The sequence below is a fragment of the Typopeltis vanoorti genome, chromosome 20, assembly GCF_054136105.1.
Source record: "Typopeltis vanoorti isolate ZY-2024b chromosome 20, IOZ_Tvanoo_1.0, whole genome shotgun sequence".
In the NCBI taxonomy this organism is placed as follows: domain Eukaryota; kingdom Metazoa; phylum Arthropoda; class Arachnida; order Uropygi; family Thelyphonidae; genus Typopeltis; species Typopeltis vanoorti.
The window spans coordinates 98,167,916-98,194,655 of NC_143568.1; the positions used below are offsets into that span (position 1 = coordinate 98,167,916).

General features: G+C 34.3%; 1 protein-coding gene across 1 annotated transcript in view; it reads right to left on the minus strand.

Annotated features, from left to right (window-relative positions):
• The window catches only part of LOC150095700 (ankyrin repeat domain-containing protein 13D-like), a 131,825-nt gene that overhangs the window by 12,801 nt on the left and 92,284 nt on the right, over positions 1-26,740 (minus strand). The window contains exons 9-11 of the mRNA XM_090409945.1: positions 23,660-23,818; positions 12,148-12,315; positions 1,114-1,216 (exon numbers count right to left, since the gene is read on the minus strand). Of these exons, the coding sequence (XP_090266071.1) occupies positions 1,114-1,216; positions 12,148-12,315; positions 23,660-23,818 (430 nt within the window). The remainder of the gene's footprint in view (positions 1-1,113; positions 1,217-12,147; positions 12,316-23,659; positions 23,819-26,740) is intronic.

Below are 26,740 nucleotides of genomic sequence, written 5' to 3' on the forward strand. Positions count from 1 at the left end.
TGCCCACTTTGGCACACTTGTTGGATAACAAAGCTTGGACAATAGTAAGGAGTTTTGTGTGGAATGAAAGCTCTCATTCTAGCAAGCATTATTTTCACTATTTAGTCTGAGAAGGTATTTGGATCAAAAGAGTGAACAGTAACTGGACCATGGAAATGAGGTGTGGAAATCTTGGAGGTTATCACTAAAATGACTGTAGTGTCAAAAGACACAATGCTTAGATTTAACAAGGTCAATCTATAAAAAGTTATGGTCAAAGTTGTCAAGAGGAGAGCTAAATTCTGCAGTGTATTTGAAGGGACAGCTGGTTAAGAAAAAAGTCTGGGTGTTGGGAAAATGATAAGGATTATCCAGTATTCTTGGTACTACTGTGTGAAATATTCCACTGAGTGAATAATTTAGCATCTTTTCCAGGTTGATCTGCTAAGTCAGAGAAGGGAGCCAATTTGAGTAATGAACACTGGTGACAAAGGAAGATGATTTCATTGTATGGATAATAAGATTATATGAAATCAATCTTTAGATATAAATAATCAAAGAAGTTAATATAATCTTTGGAATTAAAAGAGTAGCAGACGCTGAGCCAAAGTACATCGTAGAGAGAAGATTCAAAGGTTAGTTAGCAATCTCTGGCATGGAATATCAAGGTGTCATATGTATATATTCTACCCTTTTTATAAAAGGAATTATTTAGAATATAGTTAGGATAGTTGAGTAGTAGCTGCAGATGCCAAGTTGAGGTTCAGTAAAGAATAACAGATCAGCATTTGAATGTATTCAAGTGGTGTGCATATCATGAATGTTTATGCAAAGGTTCTGAATGTGGAAGTATTTTTTTTGCAATTTTTTGTATAGAATGCTGTTGTTCTTTTGGGGTTTTTTTTTGCTGCATTTTTTTCTTATGTTATGTTTTTTATTTTTTATTTTTTTTGTGAGGTTTTTAAATTTTTTTTTTTTATCACAGTGTCACTATTTGTTTATTACTACTACGTCTTTCATGGGTATGTAATGTGTTAAATACTTACAGAGCAAGTATGTGTGTGTGTGTGTGTGTGTGTGTGTGTGTGTGTGTGTGTGTGTGTGTGTGTGTGTATTTAATTATAAATAACTTACCAATTTTTACAGGAAAACCTGAAGGCAACTGTTTACTAATGAAGTCCCTTAGTTTAGCAAAATGTCTATTGCTCATGGCCATTAAATCAATGATGGGAAGCAGCTATAATGAATAAAAGAACTATTACAGCCAAAAGATATATATAAATATTTTTGATTATTACTTTATTTCAACAATCATCTCAGCTAATACCTAAAGAAATAAAAATAAAATAAAATAAAAACAATTATTGATAAAGCCACCCATAATTTCATTAATACAAAAATCCGTAAATTTATAGTTTTCAGAAAATATTAATCATATAATTTCAGTGAATATAAGGGAATGAGCGGCGTATTGGCTCCCTCTTGTCTTATTGTTTTCCTGGTTCGGAAGTTAGCTGGTGGTTCAAGTAAGGGGGGGATGAAGCATCAGTGCTACAATGTCGGACAGCGAGCTTTCCTGAGAATGGGATAGGATTCCATGCAGAGCTGAAGGTGAAGTTTCCAGTCCTAGCAGAATCTTTTCAGCCCTTGCTGAAAAGTCCCATTGAGAAGAATAGAGATGTTTCCTGAGATGCAAAGAATCGAGTCCCGTGTTCGGCAGTAATTATGAAGATAGCGTAACCCCTATGCTGGCGCAAGGACAAAATAGACAAAAACAGCCAATAGACAAAAGATAACCAGACGTACACGTGGTGTTGAAAGATGTCAGGAAAAGTTCGGTAAAGTAGAATTACTCTATTTTGTGTTTAGAATTCCTTAGAAGAGAGAAAATTATTTGTGAATGTAAATTATGAACATTATTCTAAAGGACTTTGTGGACAGACTCTAATTAGATGGTTAGCCTCCTTCTGAGAATAAGAATTGTTTGGAAGAGATCTTTTGTGTTGTATGTGATTGATTTAACATAATGAGACTGGGATTGTAGATTTATAGTAACTGAATAACATTAGAAAGTTTGTTATATTATCTTATGAATTACTTGCAGAAAGGAATTGGTTTAACACCATATCATTTGCTATCTATCCCAATTATCAGTTACTGTTTTTTTTTACATGCTTTATAACCTTTGATTTAAACTTAAAGTGTGTTGATCTTTTAACTTGAGTTTCCTTATTTAGTATTGAGATGAATTGAATGCATGAAATTCTTTAGTGTATTTTGCTTTGATATTCCAATAAACATGATTTATTTGCCTAAACCTGAGTCATGCCTGACTACGATTCTGAATTACCACTTATAAAAATAGAACCTCTTTTGGCGGGAAGAAATTAGAAAGTGTATATAATCATAGATTTAGGTCACGACTGCAGTCTGAATCTATACAGCCGTATTAAAGTAAAACATTGTGTAAGAGTGCCTCAGAATCTAGTATTGTCTTCCTGAGTAAGGATCTTTTCTGCTATAGGATACTGGCTGGCACAGCATAATATAAATTTGCCAGTATCCGAAGAGGAAACAATCCTAGATGTAAGTATATTAGGCCCGATATCTGAAGAAGTAAAATAGCGATTGAAAGAGAAGATATAAATAAGAAAAACAACGACATAGCAAATCCTATTCTGGGATTCAACTGTTTTTTTAGTTAAAAATGGTTGAATCCAAGAATCATCCTGTTTTGGGTATGAAACCAATTAGAAACAGTAGCAGTGGAACTATATAAAACTGTTGATAATCCAGTTTTATTTTTTATATTTCAAGGCTGGTTAATCTCAAGTCCTGCTTTACTTAAAGTAGGCTGATATATTGTCATAATATAAAAAAAAAAGTGCAGTGCCCTAAAGATTTCTTACAAAAGAAATCTTTTGCAAGAATATTTCATTTTTCATTAATCATAATGAAAAATGAAATATTCATTGCATAATAAATACTGCCACAATGAACGTAAAGGGTGTGTTGGATATATAAACACACATGTTTAATGTATGTCACATGTGAATTGCATGCAACATATGCAGCTGCATGGCATCCTATCACAACACCTCTTTCAAACTCCATCATTTCCCTTCTCACAGCCATTTCACTCACACAATTGCACTAATTTGGGAGTATCACATTCCTCCAATTTATACTGGCTACAAACATGTGACTTTTTACATGGCACGATGCACCTTACCCATGGGAATGTCTGTTGACTTCTTTCCAAGCAGTGTATCTCACTTGTGGCACTAGAACTAGACTGATTTTATCATTGTCTGTGCTTGTGATCATCATGATGTTCTTCTCGCAAAAGCCATAATGTCAACAACTATTAGACTGCAGACTGATCATCCTCTGATCTGCTCTGTCATGATAATATTGACTGTGCCTAAGAGAGATTGGAAATGCATATACTATACCACAGACACAATATGGAAAGACCCTGCCGAGTACAAGCAATTCCAACAATGGTTAACAACAAAATTGCTCACCAAGATATTAGGGTAATACTGGTTGTCAATTAAGCCTGCCATTCTTTTTACCTGAGAAGTAACTGGTTCAAGTCTAGACATACTTCTTTGAAATGAAGGGAAATTCGGCTTCTGAATAATAAGAGAGCTTATTTTCAATCCTGGCAGAATGATGACAACAGTTAATTGGAGAAAAAAAAAACAACAACAGAGCAACAAAGAAGAGTGCAATATATGAAAAATCAAAGGTAGCTGCAAATCAAAACTGAAAAAAATGCAAAGCAATACATTTCTTCTTTGCTTCTTTTGTCAAAACACTATATGGACCTACTCATTAAATCCCACTCTAGCAAAAGATGGAACAATCCTCTTCAAAGTCATGCTTAAACCAATGCTCGGTAGAGAGAATTTTAAAGATCTTCTCTATCAAAACACAACTGTCACTGATGAATTAACAATATTTTCCAAATCAATTAGAGATTACTTGGCAGTTTTTCTGTCTCTTTGTTGAAGTTAAACATGCTATCAAGAATATGAAATTCAACAGGGCTGATGGTTCCAACAGCATTCCCACTAAGATTTTCAAAGAAGGTGTAATACTCATGCACTAACTTCACATTGTACTCTTTGTGTAGATCTGCAAGAGAGAAGTTATGCCTACTGACCCTAAAGATGCAATGATTATAACCTGTCTTCAAAAAAAAAAAAAAAGTGGCATCAGACTGTGAGAATTATGTAAAACACTTTTCTACTATCTATTGTTGGGAAGAGCACTGATTGCATTCTTGCTAGTATTAAACAAACACTCCCAAATCACAGTGCAGTTTCAGGCAATTTCATGATCCTAATTAAATTATCTTTACTGAATAACAACTCCAAGAAAAATGTCATGCAAAAAAACTACCAACTTTTTATGGCTTATATAAATCTCACCAAAGCATTCATTTCTGTTTTTGAAATTATTACATGAAAACATGGAATAATTTCAAAATATGTGCCTGGCAATGGACAAGTGGGAGATCTGCTTATGTTATACAGACATGAAGCAAAGATGTCTTCGCTTCATTGCAACACAATTCTTCATATTATTAATGAAAAGCTTACTCATGGAGCAAGTATTTTTATCAACATTGTGAATTGTTGATGAAAAACTTGCTCCAGGAGTCAGAATCATCTACAACATAGGTGGCCAACAGCAGGATAAAAACTATATTAAATTATATGTATTATCAATTTAACTATTAGCTTTGACAACAGATTTTCTGATTGATATACTAGTTATATTCATTATTTCTGATGATGGAAACAATTTATATTCTCAACATGGAATCAAAATTGCTTTAAAAAGGTTACTCATTTAAAATCTACTGCTTCTCTGTGCGAGTTGAAGTAGTGGGAGTGGTAGATTTTTATGCACTCCAGAGTAACGCATCATTGAAAGTCACTTGCTCTGCTCTGGTTACAGTGATCAGTTTCAGAGACTCAGTGTCATAGTTATTGTTGCAGTTTGTGTCTCCTGGTCAGTTATTTTAGCCTTTGTGTACTATGAGTAAGAAACATAAGATCTGTGAAGAAATCAGGTCATTTCAGGAGAAATGGGAAAATGAATTTCTGTTTATAAACAATAACAAACCACACACACACACAAGGCGATAAACCACACCTTGTGTGTGTTTGCAAGTATTGTCTGTGCACAAGGAATATAACCTCAAACACCACTAGCATACAGCACCATGCCACTAAATACCAAGAATACAGAACTTGGACAAGTATGTACTAAAATTGTACATAATTTGAAGAGAAAGGTTAGTGCTCAGAAATCTATTTTTACTAAACCAACATCAATACAAAAAAGCTCACTCTTGGAATCGTTTGTTGTAAGTACAGAGACAGCAAAAAAATCATTATATTGGCTCTCATATAGAATGAAGTTGGCTATGCCCAATCTACAAGATGGAAAGGAACCTTAAAAGACTCTGATCAAAAATGAAGACAACCAAATCATCATTTATAGAATCCCAGTATGCTGATGACAATGCCACTTTCTCTCATTCTGAAACATAACTCTAAATCGTCATGAACATTTTCAAAGAAGCCTACATAAGAACTTTGTGTAATCATAAAAAAGATACCAGTGTTTCACAAACCTGTTCCAAGTGATTTAGCACAAGTACCAGTTATTCAGGTGGATGGAATAATCCCGGAAAATGTTAATAATTTTCTCTACTTGGCAGTAACCCCTCAGAAAATGCTTAACACTGAATAGGAAGTTTAGCATTGTCTTGGTTATGGATTACACATATACACTGCAGACACCAGAAAAAATATCACCACTGTTGGCTTTGGAAAGGCTTACTGCACAAGTATTAATGTAATGCTTATCCATCACCAATATCTTATCACCAAACTGCTACAAAAAAAAAAAAAAAAAAAAAAACTTCTAAAAAGCTGAGAGGACTGGTTTTATCAGTTATCTCTGGACTCACCAGCAGATCAAACTGGAAGACAATCATAATGATTTTTGACTGACTGCCAATGATAGACCCATTTACAGTTTTAAAACAGTTAATAATCAGATCAGTTGTTAGACAATATGGGGGTAACATTATAAGAAGGTTCCAGGTCAGCCTGCAATGCAAATAATCCTGATGCCAATATTATGCAGATAGGAGTCCAAATAATTGTGTGTGGGTGTGTGGGGGGAGTGAATGGTTTAGAACTGGGTGCAATGCTACATGTTTATACCTTAGCAAAGACTATTACTACATTTTCCATGTCTTATGAATTTCAAAACTTAAACATGAAAACCCAGCAAAAAAAAAAAAAAATATATATATATATATATATATATATATATATATATATACACACACACACACACACATGTGTTTGATTGAAGATTTACTTGGTTTGATATCGTATTTAATTTTTTTTTTTTAATCAGTTATCTCTGGACTCATCAGTAGATCAAACTGGAAGACAATCATCATGGTGTGTGTGTGTGTGTACACATACAAAAAATATATGAAGAAAAAAATCATTGATGATATCAGCCCACCAATTTATTTACTATCCAAACATCTTGCAGGTCTACTGCAAAGTCACATTAGAGACTTCAGCTGTTATATCCAGAAATTCAGAAACTGTCAAATACTGACATCTCAGCACTGGATATCTTTGCTAGCAATTAATTCTCTCTTCACCAACATTCCAGTTGATGTAAAACTGGATTTAATGATCTCTTATCATCAGTTGTTACTGGACTAATCAAATGCTGCCTCCAGTATAACTTCTTTCCATGGAACAATGGTCTTTCTAGAAAACAACAGTTTGGATTGGCAATGGGATTCCAATTATCCCCCCACTTGCTGTTGATTTCTTCATGGAAAAACTTTGACACGCATTTTCTAGCTCACATATTCCTATCATTTGTTAGATGTATATAAACAATATATTTAGTCTGGAAGCTTAACTTTCTTCTTTCAGCAGCCCTTACCCCCCATCCATCTTCAAGCTTTGTCCCATTACCATACTATCCAAAATTCAGGCATAATTCACACCCTTAAGAATCAGGTAATCTCTATTCCAAACTTAAGGAAGAACTTCAAACCCATATCCATTTTTTAGTTCTTAATGAATACTCCAAAAGCACAGCCAATAAGACATTATTTCCAGATTATCTCCCCCCCCCTTACTAAAATCAGAATATTTATTACAGGGATTAGATTTCCATCCATATATCGATAATTTGGCCATAAGGATTGCTACCCTGTTCAAGCATCACAAAATTCAAGTAGCTTTCAAGAAAGTCCAAACTAGTCATAGCTTCATCAGATCTACAATGTCCCCTTCTACAAGCATCCAGATGCGTTATAAGATACCATATTCCTGTGATCCAGTCCAGGACAGATAAGTCGAAGTTTTTGAACTAAAAACATCAGCAATGTAGATAACAACAGAGAAAAAAAGTTTGGATCTGCTCATAATTCTTTGACTACAAATCACTGTTGACTGAGATATAGCTAACATGTCGTATTTAGAAGAATTTCTTTTTTTTCCTAGACAGACTAAAAAATCTATGGTAGTAATTCATTCATGCCACTTCCTCAACAAAAAACAAGGACTGATCCTAATGTATGGAAATCACTAATAAATTTAAATTCTTCAAGAATTACCAACACACGCTATAAAGTGACAACTGACATGCCACATTTTACTGTAATCATATTTGCATTGGATTGTTTCTCTTGAGTAATAAAAATTTCCCCTACTACCATTTTGTTTTTTTCATCATAAAGCAACAATTAAACTTAAAAAAAATTCAGCATGTTGTGCAGTATTTTTTTAATTAACAGTTCTAAGATCTTGAACAGTATCAATTCATACCAGCTGTACAATACTGGATTTTTGTTCCAATTAGGAAGATACTATTCACATTAGCTGTTTCAGTCACTTTTCTCCTTCCTCAGACTGACTAATGCAGATGCATCACTTATGATCTCTTTCCACTTTGTCACTGGAAGTGACCAATCATAAAGTTGAGTGACTGAAGTTTATGGCATATTTTTGATTTTAATAGTAAGGAATACACATATTTAGTTGATGAAGATTTCAAGTCAGTGACATTAATTTAACATAACACTTCGAAATTTAAACGATAATTCTGGATTTAAATTTTTATAATTGTATGACTTCCATAATTTCTTTTGTTCTGTTTCTCACAATTTCTTTTGTTCCATTTTTCTCATGAGTTCTTTTATTCTGTTTTTCTATTATTTATTTTGGTTCCTTCTGCCTCTTTTCACTGTGATTTTTTTTTTTTTAATTATTTCTTGTGGTTTCTTTTGTTTTATTTCTAATGATTTCTTTTCATTTCTTATGTTGTTGTTTTTTCACCAATTTCCTTCATTTAGTTTCCTGCTGTTTCCTTTGTTTCATGGAAATGGAGTCAGCAATCAGTATTTATTCCCCTAAAAACACCATAGCAAGTGTCTACAGTATCAGTTTAAGGATATAATTACCTTACACACTTAACAAATTTTTCTTTTTGCTCAGGAATAGTTCATAATTGTGTGCAAATTCACTAAGAATAGCAATTTCAACTATGTGTGATAATTGTATAATATATATATAAAGAAACTAAAATCTAACTATAAGTTAAGACTTAAGTCACCTTGTACATAATGTTTAACTTTCTCATCATCATCAAATTCCTAACATTTACCCTCAAGGGGTGTACAGGATATGATAGTACTACATGAAAAATTATATCATTACCAACTTTCTACCTATAATTTTCTGCCAAATCAATCTGTTACCTATCAGAGCTACAACATTTTCAGATCTTATATTTCTATCTCGTACGGCACTTTTTACTGTATCAATACACCTATATCTTGGTCTTCCTCTGGGTCTTTATCCTGCTAACCTGGCAGAGAACACTTGTTTTGTTAATCTTTCCTCGCCCATTCCATTTCAGTGACCATACCACCTGAGATTAGCTCTACTAACACATTCCTGGATGGTGACAATGTCAAGTTCTTTCCTAATATCCTCATTTTTAATATGATATTGACATTGATATCATCTGTTCACGCCCCTAATCTTTCTCAGGACTCTCGTATCTGCGGTCTCTAGTTTTTGGTCAAGTGTTTTACTTCTGACCCAGCTCTCAGATCCATAAGTTAAAATTAGTTTGAACACTGTCTTGTATACAGCTAATTTAGTTTGACTAATTTCTCTCCTATTCCATATAAATTTATTCAGCTGACTTCCTATCATACCATATTCTATATTTAATTTACCATTTTCACTAAAAATTGTGCCTAAGTAGCTGAAATGTTTTACTTGTTCTATTAGGTTCTCCATTCATAATGCAGCTGATATTTTCAATGCTTCTGCCTATTTTCATTATCTTTGTCTTGTTAACCTTCATACCATATCTATCACAACAGTTATTAAATTTAGTCAGGGTATCTTGCTGACTTGTAGCGGATTTATTTAGAAGTATAGTACCATCCGTATAAAGCAAGGAGCGAACATTAACATCTCCAATTTTGATATCAGGTTTAATACCACTTACCTTCATAATGTAATCCATATAGATAATGAATAACAGAGGTGATAATGTATGTCCTTGTCTGACACTAGATTTAACATTAAACCATCTCCCTGTACTTCCTTCAATTCTAACTGCTGACTTACAACTCAAATAAAGACTAAGTATTGCTTGATATAATGCCCCATTGACACCATATAACTGTAGCGTATTGAATAGTTTCTCTCTAGCAACAACGTCATATGCTTTTTCCAGATCTACAAAACTTAAACACAGATCCTTGCTATATTCCCATGACTTTTCAACTATTTGTCGTAAAGTGAATATCTGATCCTGACAGCCTCTATTTCGCCTGAATCCAGCTTGTTCCTCACCAAGCTTCTCTTCCACAATCCTTTTCAACCATTTCTCAAGTATACTAGCATAAATCTTACCAGGAACACTCAGTAGAGAAATACCTCTGTAATTCTCACAATCAGTTTTATTTACCTTTTTATATATGGGTACTATGAGAGCTCTACTCCAATCATCTGGAATTCGTCCTTCTGTGCAGGCCCTCTGAACTATGCAGTGTAGCCACTGTAAAACTTTTATACCTCCATACTTGAGCATTTCTGGTCTATCATCATCTATTCAAGCTGCCTTTCCACATTTCAGACTTTTGATGGATTTTTCTACTTCAAGTATGGATATGTATTCCTGATTGCATGCCTGGTCAGTGTTTTTTTTATCACTGTGCTATCATCACTGCTTGTTTCATTTAGCAGTTTTTCGAAGAAATTACTCCATACTTCAAGGATATCTTTTTTTTCTCCTGTTCTCATATCACCTTTATCATCTCTAATTCCTTTTACAGCACTCTTTTCCTCCATTTCTGAGCTTCTTCAACTACCTCCAGAATATCTTACCACCTTCTTGGTATTTATTTTCTATGTTCTTACCAAAGTCTTCCCATGACTTTTGTTTAGCTAGTTTTACACAGTGTTTAGCTTTCTTACATTTGTTTCTGTATTCTCTAAGTGCACAAGCTGACTTGTTTGCCAGGAATTTTTGATATGCTTTTTTCTTTTCCTTCACTGCCTCTTTAACTTCCTGTGTCCACCAGGGAGTTCTGATTTTTTAATACTTGCAGACAACCTCCCCACATGCCATGTGGTGTGGTTGTCTGCAAGTATCAATCAATGTTTTCTTCAATAAGTCAATATTATCAATCAATAAGAATCAATGTTTTCTTCAGAGGTTGCCACTGAATCTCCAAGGTTTGATTCCTGTTTTCAAACTCTTTCAGTTTTCCTTGAATAATGTTTGTATATTTTAGTCTACAGTTCGCATCTGAGAGCTGCTCAACTTTTATTCGTTTTAAAACTTTCATACATGTTCTTCTTTTCAATATGAAATTCAATTTTATCCTGCTCAAGATTAAATGGTTATCACTTCCAATTTTCAAATCCTCTGTACACTCTAGTGTCCTGCACCAGAGAGAAAACATCACTATCAACAATAACATAGTCAATGACACTTTTCTTATTCCTTGCTTCTTCACTCCATGTGAATTTGTGTACATTTTTATGTTGGAACATGATGTTAATAATAACCAGTCCATGTTCTGAGCAGAAATCCAACAGGTATTTGCCATTATTATTAGCTTTGCTCTTTTCTCCAAATTTTCCCAAAATATTTTTGTATGTCTGACAATCATTTCCTACTCTGCTATTTAGATCCCCAACAAGGACCGACTTTTCATTTTTCATTGTGTCAGTTGCTTTCTCTAAAGCCTCAAAATATTCCTCCACTTCTACCTTAGGAGAACCTTCTGTGGGACCATAGGCACAAATAAGTTTCATTGTCCAATTCCCCATTCTGACATTAGCCCACGTCACTCTACTTGAGACTGCCTGCCATTCAAGAAGATTAGTCTCGTATTTTGTGTTGAATACTATGGCTACTCCTTCTTTTCCTTGATTGTCTTTTACTGAATATAACATTTTGAATTTATTGCTCAGAAAGAGTTCACCAGTTTGGTCTTTTTTGTTTCAGTCACCCCTATTATGTCGATCTGGTACTTATCTAATTTCTCAGATAGCTCCGTTTCTTTGCCATTCAGGCTTGTTATGTTAATAGTATCGATCTTCAATTCTGGTGATATTGAGTTGGGGTGTGTTTTAGGATTTGTTCCAGTAGCTGAGTTTTCACTGTTTGCCCTGGTTCTCCGACGAAAACAATGGGGTCTTGTTTAACCAGGCGACGCCCAAACCGGCTTGAAATTCTATCATGTTGTACCATCATTTAATATTATGGTTCAAGCCAATAATACAATTTGGTCAACTAAATCCCAAATTTCCAGCCCATCCTCGTTCATTCAGTATCCAGGTAGATACCTAACAGAGTGCATCATGAGAAGGTGAGGATTGGACATTAGGTCAGAAGCCCTGGTCGGTTCTCCACATTCCTTTAAAGGCTATGTGGAGGTTTCCTCTCAGTTATACGGCTTGACCCTTAAGCAGCCCATTTAACTTTCTGGTTCAGCTAATGATCTTATTAAGTGCTTCATTTATTTTAAAAAAATGATTTTAGAAAGTAATTAAAAATTCATGCAAAACTAACCTGTTCTTGTAACGATATGGGATAATTCTCAGACAACCATAATGTACCCTTAAATTTCTGAATTTTTGTGGTTACTTCTCTAGGACGTCCTATATCCCTTCCTTTTAGATCAACGCTGGAATCAAAATATTCCTCTGGTGTAATATGGCATGGATTTCCTCGATTTTCCTTTAATAAAATATATTTTTACTGTGATGACAGATTTTTATATAAAACTTAAGATAGTATACACTGATAAACAAATGACAAATACTCTCTCTCTATATACATATATATAAAACGTGTGGCAAACAGTTTAGAGCAGTGTCTTGAAAACGATACCCTGAGCATGCAACTTTTTATCTTGCATTCAAAAATTATTTACATAATAGGACCTGGCCTAGTGCTTTGATGGACTACTAAACTTTTTAGGTGCTTTCTTGCAAAATCTGTAAGTACCTATTAAATTTCTTTTAGTTCTTTGTCCCGCTGTACAATTTATTCCTCATCTCTAGCTAGGCAATTTCACTGAAATTTAAAATCCTAGAAAAATTTGTTAAGACATCTCATTGTTTGTTTCAATAGAACATCTGCATATGTGAAATATGAGAAAAATATTTCAAAATTATATAAATAATAATTCCACTCTGACTGGCTGGAATTTAATGAAATTTGGTATTAAGAATATACAAACAAGTCCAGTTATAACCAAGAACTGAGTCAGTAAAGTGAAACTGATGCAGTCACTCAACTGGACCACTTTTATTGTTAAAATGATAATAATGAAGAATTCGACCTTAAAATGATGCAATATAATGAAATTTGGTATTTTGGATCTCAACTAAAATTATTATTATTATTATTATTACTATTAAAAGAGGCCTCCATAGTCAGGAATGCATCAAGGGAGACCAAATACTACTCGCAACAGCTATCAAACCTATTCTTGAATTCATTCGCAATACTTTCACACACAACATTCAATGGCAATCCATTCAAATCATGCACCAGACTATGAGGGAAAAATGTAGCTCTCACTCCCTTCTTGACAGCATTCATTCTTAACTTCTAAAGATGTCTCTCATCCTTTCAAATTCTCCATAAAATGAAAAATTCCATCTACTGAAATCCTGTATGACTCTTTCAGAAGTTTGTAACTCTCAATCATATCACCCCTCTTTCTCCTGTTTGCTAGTGTCTGCAGTACAAATCCTCAATCTCTTCATAATCAGTATTCCACAATCCTGATATCATTATTAATACTTTCCTTTGCACTTTCTCCACTGTATCTGAATCATCAGAGCAACCAGGAGACGAGACCTGCAAACAATAGTGAAAGTGAGGTCTTATCAAAGCCTTGTAAAGAGGCAAAGGTGATTTCCTTATTTTTATAAGTCAAAGTTTGTTTCAGCATTGCAATTATCCTCTGAATTGTACTTGCAATTCAGAGGATACTAAAACTTATTACTTTTATGGCTATTTAGCCTATTTTTGTTTAGGAGTGCCCCTTTTTCTAATGTCACTGGCTTTTTACTCAAATTTAAGGGCATTACTGATGTTTTATATATTCTTCAGATATATGAAGAATATATAGGAGAAATAATTCGGACATACCTTTGTAGGATGCTGCAGGCTGTCTTCTTATTCAGTGGCATCCTGGCATGTGACAATATACATTCATATGCAGTTAAAGGAAGGAAGTATGATTGAAAGGAAGGGGAGTTGGAAAATGTTAGGGTAGAGAGAGATGTGGGAGAATTATTGGTGAAGAAAGCGGTATGTGAACTTTTTTGAAAAACCCATTTATATATATATATATTCATTTTTAATATTAACTGACTTAAAACCCGAGAATTATAACAAAATGAGATTTATTTGAAAATGCAACATGTTTCGTCGAGATTGACTTCATCAGGCGTTAAGAACATAGAAAGATATTAAAAGACACTGAAAATAACATTGAGACACTCTAAAGCTATACAATTATAAAGTTCATATATATATATATATATATTATTGGGGTGCTTAAGGGTCAAAGCTGTATAACTGAGAGGAGACCTCCACATAGCCTTTAAAGGAATGCGGAGAACCGACCAGGGCTTCTGACCTAATGTCCAATCCTCACCTTCTCGTGGTGCACCCTGTTGGGTATCTACTTTGATACTGAACGAACGAGGATGGGCTGGCAATTTGGGATTTAGCCGACCAAATTGTATTCTTATTGGTTAAACCAAAATAAAAAATGATGGTACAACATGACAAAATATCATGCCGGCTGGGGCGTCGCCCGGTTAAACAAGGCCCCCGTTGTTTTCGCCAGGGAACCAGGGCGAACAGCGAAAAGTCAGCTACTGGAACAAATCTGAAAACAAACCCCAACTCAACATCACCAGAGTTAAAGATCGGTACTATCAACGTAAGAAGCCTGAATGGCAAAGAAATGGAGCTAGCTGAGGAATTAGATAAGTACCAGATCGACATAATAGGGGTGACTGAAACAAAAAAGACCAAAACTGGTGAGATCTTTCTGAGCCATAAATACAAAATGTTATATTCAGGCAATGACAATCGAGGAAAAGAAGGAGTAGCCATAGTATTCAACACAAAATACGAGGCTAATCTTCTTGAATGGCAGTCAGTCTCAAGTAGAGTAATGTGGGCAAATATGAGAATGGGGAACTGGACAATGAGACTTATTTGTGCCTATGGTCCCACAGAAGGTTCTACTAAGGTAGAAGTGGAGGAATTTTTTGAGGCTTTAGAAAAAGCAACTGACACAATGAAAAAGGAAAAGTTGGTCCTTGTTGGGGATCTAAATAGCAGAGTAGGAAATGATTGTGAGACATACAAAAATATTTTGGGAAAATTTGGAGAGAAGAGCAAAGCTAATAATAATGGCAAATATCTGTTGGATTTCTGCTCAGGACATGGACTGGTTATTACTAACACCATGTTCCAACATAAAAATGTGCACAAATTCACATGGAGAGAAGAGGCAAGGAATAAGAAAAGTCTCATTGACTATGTTATTGTTGATAGTGATGTTTTCTCCCTGGTGCAGGACACCAGAGTGTACAGAGGATTTGAAATTGGAAGTGATCACTATTTAGTCATGAGCAGGATAAAATTGAATTTCATATTGAAAAGAATAACATGTAAGAAAGTTTTAAAGCGAATAAAAGTTGAGCAGCTCTCAGATGTGAACTGTAGACTAAAATACAGAAATATTATTGAAAAGAAAATGAAAGTGTTTGAGAACAGGAATCAAACCTTGGAGATTCAGTGGCAAACTCTGAAGGAAACATTGATTGATTCTGCCAGAGAGGCATGTGGTGAGGTTGTGTGCAAGGATAAAAAAAATCAGAACTCCCTGGTGGACACAGGAAGTTAAAGAGGCAGTGAAGGAAAAGAAGAAAGCATATCAAAAGTTCCTGGCAAATAAGTCAGCTTTGTCTCTTACAGAATACAGAGACAAATGTAAGAAAGCTAAACAGTGTGTAAAACTAGCTAAACAAAAGTCATGGGAGGACTTTGGCAAGAATATAGAAAATAAATATCAAGAAGGTGGCAAAATATTCTGGAGGTTGTTGAAGAAGCTTAGGAATGGAGGAAAGAGTGCTGTAAAAGGAATTAGAGATGATAAAGGTGAAATGAAAACAGGAGAAAAAGATATCCTTGAAGTATGGAGTAATTACTTTGAAAAACTGCTAAACGAAACAAGCAGTGATGACAGCACAGTGATAAAAAACACTGACCAGGCATGCAGTCAGGAATACATATCCATACTTGAAGTAGAAAAAGCCATCAAAGGCTTGAAATGTGGAAAGGCAGCAGGAGTAGATGATATTCGACCAGAAATGCTGAAGTATGGTGGTATAAGAGTCTTACAGTGGCTGCACTGCATAGTTCAGAAAGCCTGGACAGAGGGACGAATTCCTGATGATTGGAGTAGAGCTCTCATAGTACCCATATATAAAAAGGGAAATAAAACTGAATGTGAGAATTACAGAGGTATTTCCCTACTGAGTGTTCCTGGCAAGATCTATGCAAGTATACTTGAGAAACGGTTGAGAAGAATTGTGGAAGAAAAGCTTGGTGAAGAACAAGCTGGATTCAGACCAAATAGAGGCTCTCAGGATCAGATCTTCACTTTACGACAAATAGTTGAGAAAGCATGGGAATATAACAAAGATCTGTATTTAAGTTTTGTCGATTTGGAAAAGGCATATGACAAGGTGCCAAGAGAGAAGCTATTCAATACGCTGCAGTTATATGGTGTCAATGGAGCATTATATCAAGCAATACTTAGTCTTTATTTGAGTTGTGAGTCAGCAGTTAGAATTGAAGGAAGTACAGGAAGATGGTTTAATGTTAAATCTGGTGTGAGACAAGGATGTACATTATCCCCTCTGTTATTCATTATCTATATGGATCACATTATGAAGGAATGTGGTATTAAACCTGATATCAAAATTGGAGATGTTAATGTCAGCTCTTTGCTTTATGCGGATGATGTTATACTTCTAAATAAATCCGCTACAAGTCTGCAAGATTCTCTGACTAAATTGAATAGCTGTTGTAATAGATATGGTATGAAGGTTAGTAATAAAAAGACAAAGACAATGAAAATAGGCAGAATCATTGAAAATGTCAACTGTGTTGTGAATGGAGAACCTGTGGAACAAGTAAAACATTTCAGCTACTTAGGCACAATTTTTACTGAAGATGGTAAACTAAATATAGAAATAGACAACAGAATCAGCAAAGCTGGTATCGTGGGAAGTCAATTGAATAAATTCATATGGAATAAGAAAGAAATTAGTCGGAACACTAAATTAGCTGTATACAAGACTGTGTTCAAACCAATCTTATCTTATGGATCTGAGAGCTGGGTCAGAAGTAAAACACTTGACCAAAGACTAGAGACCGCAGATATGAGAGTCCTGAGAAAGATTAGAGGCGTGAACAGATGGCATCAATGGCAATATCATGTTAAAAATGAGGATATTAGGAAAGAACTTGACATTGTCAGCATCCAGGAATGCGTTAGCAGAGCTAATCTCAGATGGTATGGTCACTTAAATAGAATGGGAGAGGAAAGATTAGCAAAACAAGTGTTCTCTGCCAGGTTGGCAGGAAAACGACCCAGAGGAAGACCAAGATATAGGTGGATTGATACGGTACAAAGTGCCTTAGACGATAGAAATATAAGATCTGATAATGTTGGAGTCTTGACAAGTAACAGACTGATTTGGAGGAAAATTGTAGATAGGAAGTTAGTAATGATGTAATTTTTTCATATAGTACTGTCATATCCTGTACACCACTTGAGGGTACATGGCAGGAATTTGATGATGATGATGATGATGATGATATATATTATTAAAGGTGGGCAGAGAATACTTTGGGAGGGGGTTGAAAATCAAAATTTTTGGGGAAGGGGAAGGATTTGATGGGATAAGATCGGGGTGGGAGTAATAGAGCGTGAGCCCCTAAATACTAATACTTCAAGATTCCTGATCAGTTTCTTCTAGCATAATTCCATAAGTATAATATGACAATGGATATCTAATCACATGGAAGTGCATGACTTTACATTTACTAGCACTTTCCTATCTTTGCATCATCAACAAAGAGCTATATGTCAAATCCTTCACAATGTCATTAATGTACAGAATGAATAGCAATGGATCAAGGACTAATCCTTTATATCTTGCAAACTCACATCCTTCATATACCACTTTTTGATATCTATCAGTCAGCCATCCTCTTATCCATGCAAACATTTTATAATCCAATCTCATATTCTCCAATTTATGCAACAGTCTTCCATTCTTATTCTGTCAAAAGCCTTAAAAAAATCCAAAAGTATCATGATGTATACAGTCTACTTATCTAACTCAATAATAACACTATTATAGAATGTGAGCAAGTTGCTAATACATGACTTTTCCTTTTAGTAAAGAAGTAATTCTTGTAGAAACAAGTAATGTTTATTGCAAAGCAGGTATTCTCGGTCAACCTATTTCTGAATGTGAGCCATAACCAACTTTTCCAAAATCTTCACCACCACTACTCCTGAGATACCGATTGGTCAATAGTTGGACACATCGGTCTTTGCACCACCCTTGTGCAATGGGTTTACCATACATTTTTTTTGCTCCTGTGGAATCTTCCCTGTTCTGAGACTTTAATTATATAGCCTGGTCAAAGGAATGCCAGCTGAATACTATTTTAGAATCTGTGGTGATATGCCATTAGTCCCTAATTCTTATTCAGTTTGTGCAACAGCTCTAATACTTCCTCCTCATACACCTAAGTTTCTTCATCCAGTGAAGGGGTAGCAGTGAATGCAATGTTGACTACACCAGGTTGATGGCTCTAAGAAAAATGAGTACTCATTAGTTGAAGAACCTCTACTGCATCTGTCACCCTCGCACCATCTGCATTCAGTAGATGGTGCGAAAGTGACATTTACTTGCATTATAACAATACAATTATTTGGGATTGTCTTTAAGCTTGCAGGGCCAGTTTCTTTTCTTACTCAGACTTAGCTCTCCATACAACTGTCGTGACTCTTTTGACCTGCTGCTTATAATTTTCCATAACTGACATCATCGCATGACTAGAGATGTTATATTTTCAAGATGAACCAAAATGGAGGGGAGGTACATAAAGGAAAAATTTATTTCAGTCGTAAACATAAAAAGTAAATTTATAGCATAATTTTAACTTGATATGAAATTGCAAAAATTTAATAGCAAAATGAAGTGGTAAAAATTGTAAACAAGAAAGAAACAGTAAATTAAACTGACATGAAGACATCTAAAAAAGCAACTAATGTTTGTGGCATGCAGCGTCATTGCTCCTTATAAAAAGTTCTTCATAGTATGTGTGAGCATCCTTTATCAACATTCAAACTTTCTCACTCCTTAAATAGAAACAAATGTTCAGTTAGACATGTATTTTCCAAAATAGAACTTCTGTCCAAATTAAAACATTTACCAGTGTTCGTGGTTTCAATATGTCTGTGAAATTTCAGCAATTTCTTCTGTCAGTTTAACATTATGGACACCATGATGGTCTTTGAATATCTGGAACTATCAGGCACTAGCATTATGTATTTAAACCTCAGGATCATCACTTTTTAAAGACTCATAATCATAACTTTTTTGGGCTTTCTTTTGAATAGAAATGGGAATGCTATCTTTATTTTGGTACTCAATCCATGAAACTAGAATCCTTCCCATTTTTTCCATAATTGCTGATCAAATAAATGGAAACCTGAACTGCATTCATCCACATGGCATTTTTACATGATTCTCTAATTGTCTCTGATGATATGAAGTAATGATTCATTAAGCTCATTCATTACTTTTATATCTTCCATATTTTCCTTTGCTCTCATATTTTCTCTCACAACAGCAAACTTTTCCTCTGAGATCATTTTTTCTTTTCTTTGAAGGTTTACCAGAATTCAAGATTTTGTTAAGTTGGGGGGAGGGGAGTGAAGGAAATTACTTAGAAATAACTTTAACCAAGATTGAATGTAAACCAAAATTGTCAGGATTTTCACATAAACAATCATTTATTGTACTCAGAACTGGCACAAGTTGTTGCAAAGAAAAATTTCTAAAAAAAAAAAATCATGTAAGTTGAACATGCTTAGCATGAGGTATTACTGTATATATCTAAAATAGGCAATCCTTTATTTTCGAAAAGGGAGTGGACTAGGCCATTTAGTCATAAATTTTGAAGACTGCTGGGAAGCCAATCTCTATCCTTCAACAATCACAGATAGCTGACTCAAAACTATCAATGATTTTCATTTGCATCTGGGAATAAGAGTATGGCACACAACTACACCGTCCTTAACACTATAACAATGCAAACACAAAATCCATATCTTCTATTATTTTTATTTATTTATTATTATTATCATCATTTTATTTATTTATTATTTTTTGTAAGATTTTTAAATTACTTTATCCTCATTGGCAGTAAATCAAATGTCAGAATAGAGGATTTTGGGAGGTTGCTAATAATAATATCAACAATAACAAAACATGAAAATATTGGATGAGGCTTGCAAATGAAATTTTGTAGTTGGGCCTCCTGATCATTTACACAGCTTGTTATAAGCTATATAAAAACTGCTGCTATACAAGGATATAGCAATTAGGGTTTTTAATGGTAATAATTCTCTCTACATCATCCTTCTCCACTTCTAAGGTATTAATATGTGATTCTTCATTTTAAGGTCTTTGGAGGAAGAACCAGATGACTGAGAACAAAACTTGATAATTCATTACATAAATTACTTTCATAATTTGCTTATTCTTCTTTGTCCATGCAAGAAAGAGCTGACACAGAGCTGTAAATTGTACTTGAAATTTCCTACTTTTATTTTATTTTTTATGATTTTATAGGAAAGATTGTTCAACTTATACTATATGTTGAACAATATTATTACCATGGATAGACAGAAAGTTCAGAATAAACTTTCTGTCTTTATTGTTAACATTAGATTTGAAGTCCAGCAAATTGTACACTAGGAACTATATGAGGGGGAGATTTCCAAAAGATAGTAACAGAAAGAAATAATGAAGAGGAAATAAATTTGTTTTGTGAATTTGGAGGTGAAGTAAAGAAACATTGTATAATGGCCACATGTGTTTTAACAGATTTAGAAGAAAGTGAGGGAATTATCAATGGCAATTCAGATTAATAATGACCATGAAAATATTTGTAGAAAATACAAGCAACAGAAATTAAATATATCTGTGTGAAAGCAAGTAAAGTGAATTCATAAGAAACAGGTCTCTAATCAACCTACTTGCTCTCTTTTTGTACTGAGTTAAATATTTTTAGAGTGCTCTTTTTCTACTTCAAGTATGGATATGTATTCCTCACTGTATGCCTGTTGAGTGTTTTTTTACCACTGTGTTATCACTGCTTGTTTCATTTAGCAATTTTTCGAAGTAATTACTCCATACTTCAAGGATATCTTTTTCTCCCGTTTTCATGTCACCTTTATCATCTCTAATTCCTTTTACAGCATTCTTTCCTCCATTTCTAAGCTTCTTCAACAACCTCCAGAATATTTTGCCACCTTCTTGATATTTATTTTCTATGTTCTTGCCAAAGTCCTCCCATAACTTTTGTTTAGCTAGTTTTACACTGTGTTTAGCTTTCTTACATTTTTCTCTGTATTCTCTAAGAGCACAAGCTGACTTATTTGCCAGGAACTTTTGATATGCTTTCTTCTTTTCCTTCACTGCCTCTTTAACTTCCTGTATCCATCATGGAGTTTTGATTTTTCTATCCTTGCAGACAACCTCACTACATGCCTCTCTGGCTGAATCAATCAGTGTTTTCTTCAAGGCTTGCCACTGAATCTCCAAGGTTTGGTTGCTGTTCTCAAACTCTTTCATTTTTTCTTCAATAATCTTTCTGTATTTTAGTCTACAGTTCACATCTGAGAGCTGCTCAACTTTTATTCGCTTTAAGACTTTCTTACATGTTATTCTTTTCAATATGAAATTCAATTTTATCCTGCTCAAGACTAAATAGTGATCACTTCCAATTTCAAATCCTCTGTACACTCGTGTCCTGCACCAGAGAGAAAACATCACTATCGATAATAACATAGTCAATGAGACTTTTCTTATTCCTTGCCTCTTCTCTTCATGTGAATTTCTGCATTTTCAAACATTTTTATGTTTGAAACATGGTGTTAGTAATAACCAGTCCATGTCCTGAGCAGAAATCCAACAGGTATTTGCCATTATTATTAGCCTTTGCTCTTTTCTCCAAATTTTCCCAAAATACTTTTGTATGTCTGACAATCATTTCCTACTCTGCTATTTAGATCCTCAACAAGGACCAACTAATCCTTTTTCATTGTGTCAGTTGCTTTCACTAAAGCATCAAAAAATTCCTCCACTTCTACCTTAGTATAACCTTCTGTGGGACCATAGGCACAAATAAGCCTCATTGTCCAGTTCCCCATTCTCATATTTGCCCACATCACTCTAATTGAGACTGCCTGCCATTCAAGAAGATTAGCCTCGTATTTAGTGTTGAATACTATGGCTACTCCTTCTTTCCCTTGATTGTTATTGCCTGAATATAACATTTTGCATTTATTGCTCAGAAAGATCTCACCAGTTTTTGTGTTTTTTGTTTCAGTCACCTCTATTATGTCGATCTGGTACATATCTAATTCCTCAGCTAGCTCCATTTCTTTGCCATTCAGGCTTCTTATGTTGATAGTACCGATCTTAAACACTGGTGATGTTGAGTTAGGGTGTGTTTTCAGATTTGCTCCTGTAGCTGACTTTTCGCTGTTCACTCTGGTTCCCTGGTGAAAACAACAGGGGCCTTGTTTAACCAGGCGACGCCCCAGCCGGCATGAAATTTTGTGATGTTGAACCATCATTTTGTATTTTGGTTTAACCAATAAGAATATAATTTGGTCGGCTAAATACCAAATTGCCAGCCCATCCTCATTCGTTCAGTATCCAGGTAGATACCCAACAGGGTGCACCACGAGAAGGTGAGGACTGGACATTAGGTCAAAAGCTCTGGTTGGTTCTCCGCATTCCTTTAAAGGCTATGTGGAGGTCTCCTCTCAGTTATATAGCTTTGACCCTTGAGCACCCCTTTTATAAAGTTTGATTAAAAAGTTTGATTATGATATTTACTGCTATCAAGAAAGGACCACCTCATTCCTAAAGAGACCATTCACAACACAGCCTTGAAACCAAACTCAATGTGCACAAATGTGTGTGTTTGCATATATGTAATTTATTTTCTAAATATATATAAACATTATATATAAATATATATCTAAATATATATATATATATAAATATTTTTAAGAGGGGGGGGTAAGGGCTAGATTTTTCTCTCATAGAGTTGTATGTGATTGGAATGGATTGCCATTGGATGTTGTGAGTGCAAGCAGTGCAGTGTGAATGAATTCAAGAATAAGTGTGATAGCTGGTACATGTAGTATGTGGTCTCCCTTGATGAGTCCCTGACTCCCTGGAGGTCTCTCTTAATAATAATAATAAATTGAATAATTTAATTAATCAAGAATTACTTCTCCTCCTCACATTGAGGTCACGATTACATTAAGAGTTTACCAATCTTTGTCCCTACTTGATGCAAATCTGCTGCTGCATAAAGTGCATTTGAAATGATACCAACTTAGGATCTGAACATCAAATTTATAGCAAGTTAATTAAAGTATTAAGTTAATTTGTAAATTCAGCTTCATTTTTACTACACTGTCTTTAAATTATCTCTGGAAATTCAACAGATTAATTAAATAATTTTGACTTAATAATATGCCATATGTTATGAACAGAAATGGAAATAATTCAGATCTATAATGTGAGCCGCTGAAATCAGAAAAACTGCAATTGTAGCAAAGAATGAATGTAGTGATTGTTTCTTAGCATATAAATAAGGTCAGGAAAGCACTCTTTGTACATCATTTGATTTTGTTTTTCTAATAAAAACTTACCCGAAAATCAGCTCGTGAAGTATGCCTCTCATCAACTTCCATAATTCCCAGAAAAGACTGTAAAGCTGAACGAGAAGCTTTATATCTTTTCTTTTTCGCTTCCGAGAGATGTTCTGTTCTTGTTTTTGTAACTAGTTCTACGTTACTTGCAGTGTAAATCTAAAATATATAATATCATCAGAATTATAAATTAGATAAAAGATGTATTCGTATTTTTATAACAAAGATTTTAATGATTAACTTGTAAATATTTTGATTTATTAAATAAATTGCAATATAAAATGAAGTTGTTTTTTCTCCCCTCAGCATGATTGTTGCTGTTTCATTAATTTTCACTTATGAAGCAACCAACAGTGTTTTTCTCTTTACCTTTGTATACCAGAATAAATATGTATACCTAAATAAATGTCAATGCAGTTAAAATAAAAATATTAAAAAAAAAACACCTTTCACATTCAATTCACCAACATCCATGGTATAAACACCAACCTAAATGATGTGCATTATCATCTGAAGGCATCCAAACCTAATCACCTATTTTTGACTGAACCCCAAATCTATGCCACAACAACCACAGTCCATCTTAACTCTGCAAACTACACCCTATACCAGGCCTGCACAACATACGGCCCGCAATGCTATTTATTTTGGCCCATCTGCCTGATTGAATTATTTAATCACACGGGGGAATATGAAATTAGATGATTTTTATTAGATGAAATTAGATGTTTGGCAGCACATATACTTGTGAACAAACATTTTCGGTCATGAATTTGAACAAAACCAAATGGCGTTCATCTTTAAGTGATATCAATTTAGAGGCCATATTAAGAACGGCCACTTCAAACAAGACACCAACTTTGATAAAATAGTGGCAACAAAGAAATGCAATGTGTCACATTGTGATATTCTCATTATCAGAAAGACACCACTGATATTTCACTGAGTGATATTCTCAATGAAATTATTAGTAAACTTTGTGTTTAAGTGGTTTTTAGTGAGAAATTTTGCAGCTATATCTGTTTGTAAATAATTTTGATTATAATTTTAATGTAACTCTCTAAAAAATTTAAATATGCATATTAATTAGTATTTACTGTAGACCAACTAACAAATTTACTTAAGTTTAGCTGCAGTGGACTAGTCTAAAATTCTAGGTCCGAAGTGATCTGGCCCTTGGTCAGGTGGTTCAAGTTGGGTTTGGCCCTCAAAGACAATCAAGTTGTGCAGGCCTGCCCTATACGATTCTTTCCACCTTAATGGAGATATTTATGCTTTTGTGATATTCAACATTCCTTGCCAAGAGATGCCAAATCTTGAATCTGTCCTCCTTGAACTTCTCACTCTACCATTCCCTCAATTCTGAAAATCATTTAACCTCTTTGACTTCTTATCCTCAATGCCTGATTTCATACAATCCAAATTACTTAACAGCAATATTTGTTATAAATAACAATTTAAAACAAATAAAGGACAACCAAAGTAAAAAAGAAAACATAAAGCAGCAGGAGAAGATGGGATAAAATCCGGACTGTTTAATTTGCTGGAAAAAAAATTTCATCAGAGATTATTAAAATTTTTAAATAAATATATATAAATAAACAAATACCAATAGAATGGAATACACATATAGTAATACCTATATTTTAAAAAGGGAGATTAAACAAAACCTGATAATTACACAGGTATTAGTTTACTGAATACATACAAAATATATAGTAGAATATTTAAAGTGGCCTGAAACAAAATTTCAACTGCATTCACAGTCTATGCTCAGCTAGCAACATGTGCAAAAATATCATTAAAAGGGCTAAGTCGAATTCTGATACAGCTAAATGTAGAAAACTTTCCACCTGTGGTTATGGCAATCATGCCTTCTGGTTCCCTGCAAAAGCCGTTGGGTGTAACTTTTGTCCATCAGTGCTTCTCTTTCTCATCCAAATAGTATCATCACATCATTCTTCTCAACCAACTCCTACATAGATGATGAAAGCAAATCACCAAAAATTGACAAAACATAGTTCCTATAACCTTTTACCAAAAAAATCTTGAACACCCTAAATACTAAAAAGGCTTCTGGTCCTGATGGAATCCCACCCATTGTGTACTCAGGTGATATGTTCCTGAATCTGTTCTTTAACATCTATACACTGTATTATACTCAGATAGCATCAATTCTACAGCATGAAAGTAAGTTCCCATACACAGCCAATTTAAAAACTCATAAGTATCCAACCATCTACCAAATTTTCGTCTTATAGGACACACTGCTGTATTGGACATATCACATTTTTCATGTCAAATTTTTGAGGAAAAAAAATATTCTTTGCAGTATAAAAAGCATGAATTATGCATCTAATTTTTCATGTAAATATTATTTTTATTTTAAATTTTAGTACATGTATTGTCTATTATTCTTAAAAAATACATCAAATCATTAAAAAATCTTACATATAATATATATATATAATTCAATATATATAAATAATATAATTCAATATATAAATAATTCAATAAGTTATAAGACTATATTTATACAGAAAACAGATTACCTTTAATCGTCATCATTTATATGGTGTTTTTCGAAGTAACTATCGTGAGATACTCTGCATTTGTCCCAATGTTGCGTCCACTTCTTAAACACATGTGAAAGTCCGTTTTTTGAGAGTTCTTTCAAAAACCACCTCCACAGCTTTTACACATGCTTTGTTGCTTTCAAAATGGCGGCCTCTTAGTGGTTTCTTGAGCTGAGGAAATCGCATGGTGCAAGATCAGGACTGTATGGAGGGTGTGGTAGGATATCTATGTTGTTCTTCTGCAAAATGTCCACTACACCACCAGCAATATGTGGCTCTGCATTATCGTGGTGCAATAAGAAGCCATTCTTCAGCAATGGACGCTTCCTTTTGACGTGCTGTACCATTGTCCGCAAAACATCCGCATAGTATGAGCCGTTTACAGTATTCCCAGGTTCTACAGCGTGTTGGTAAACAATGCCTTCATAGTCAAAAAACATTATGATCATAACTTTATCAGCCGATTTTACAGTTTTTGCTTTCTTGGGGGTAGGCGAAGACGGAT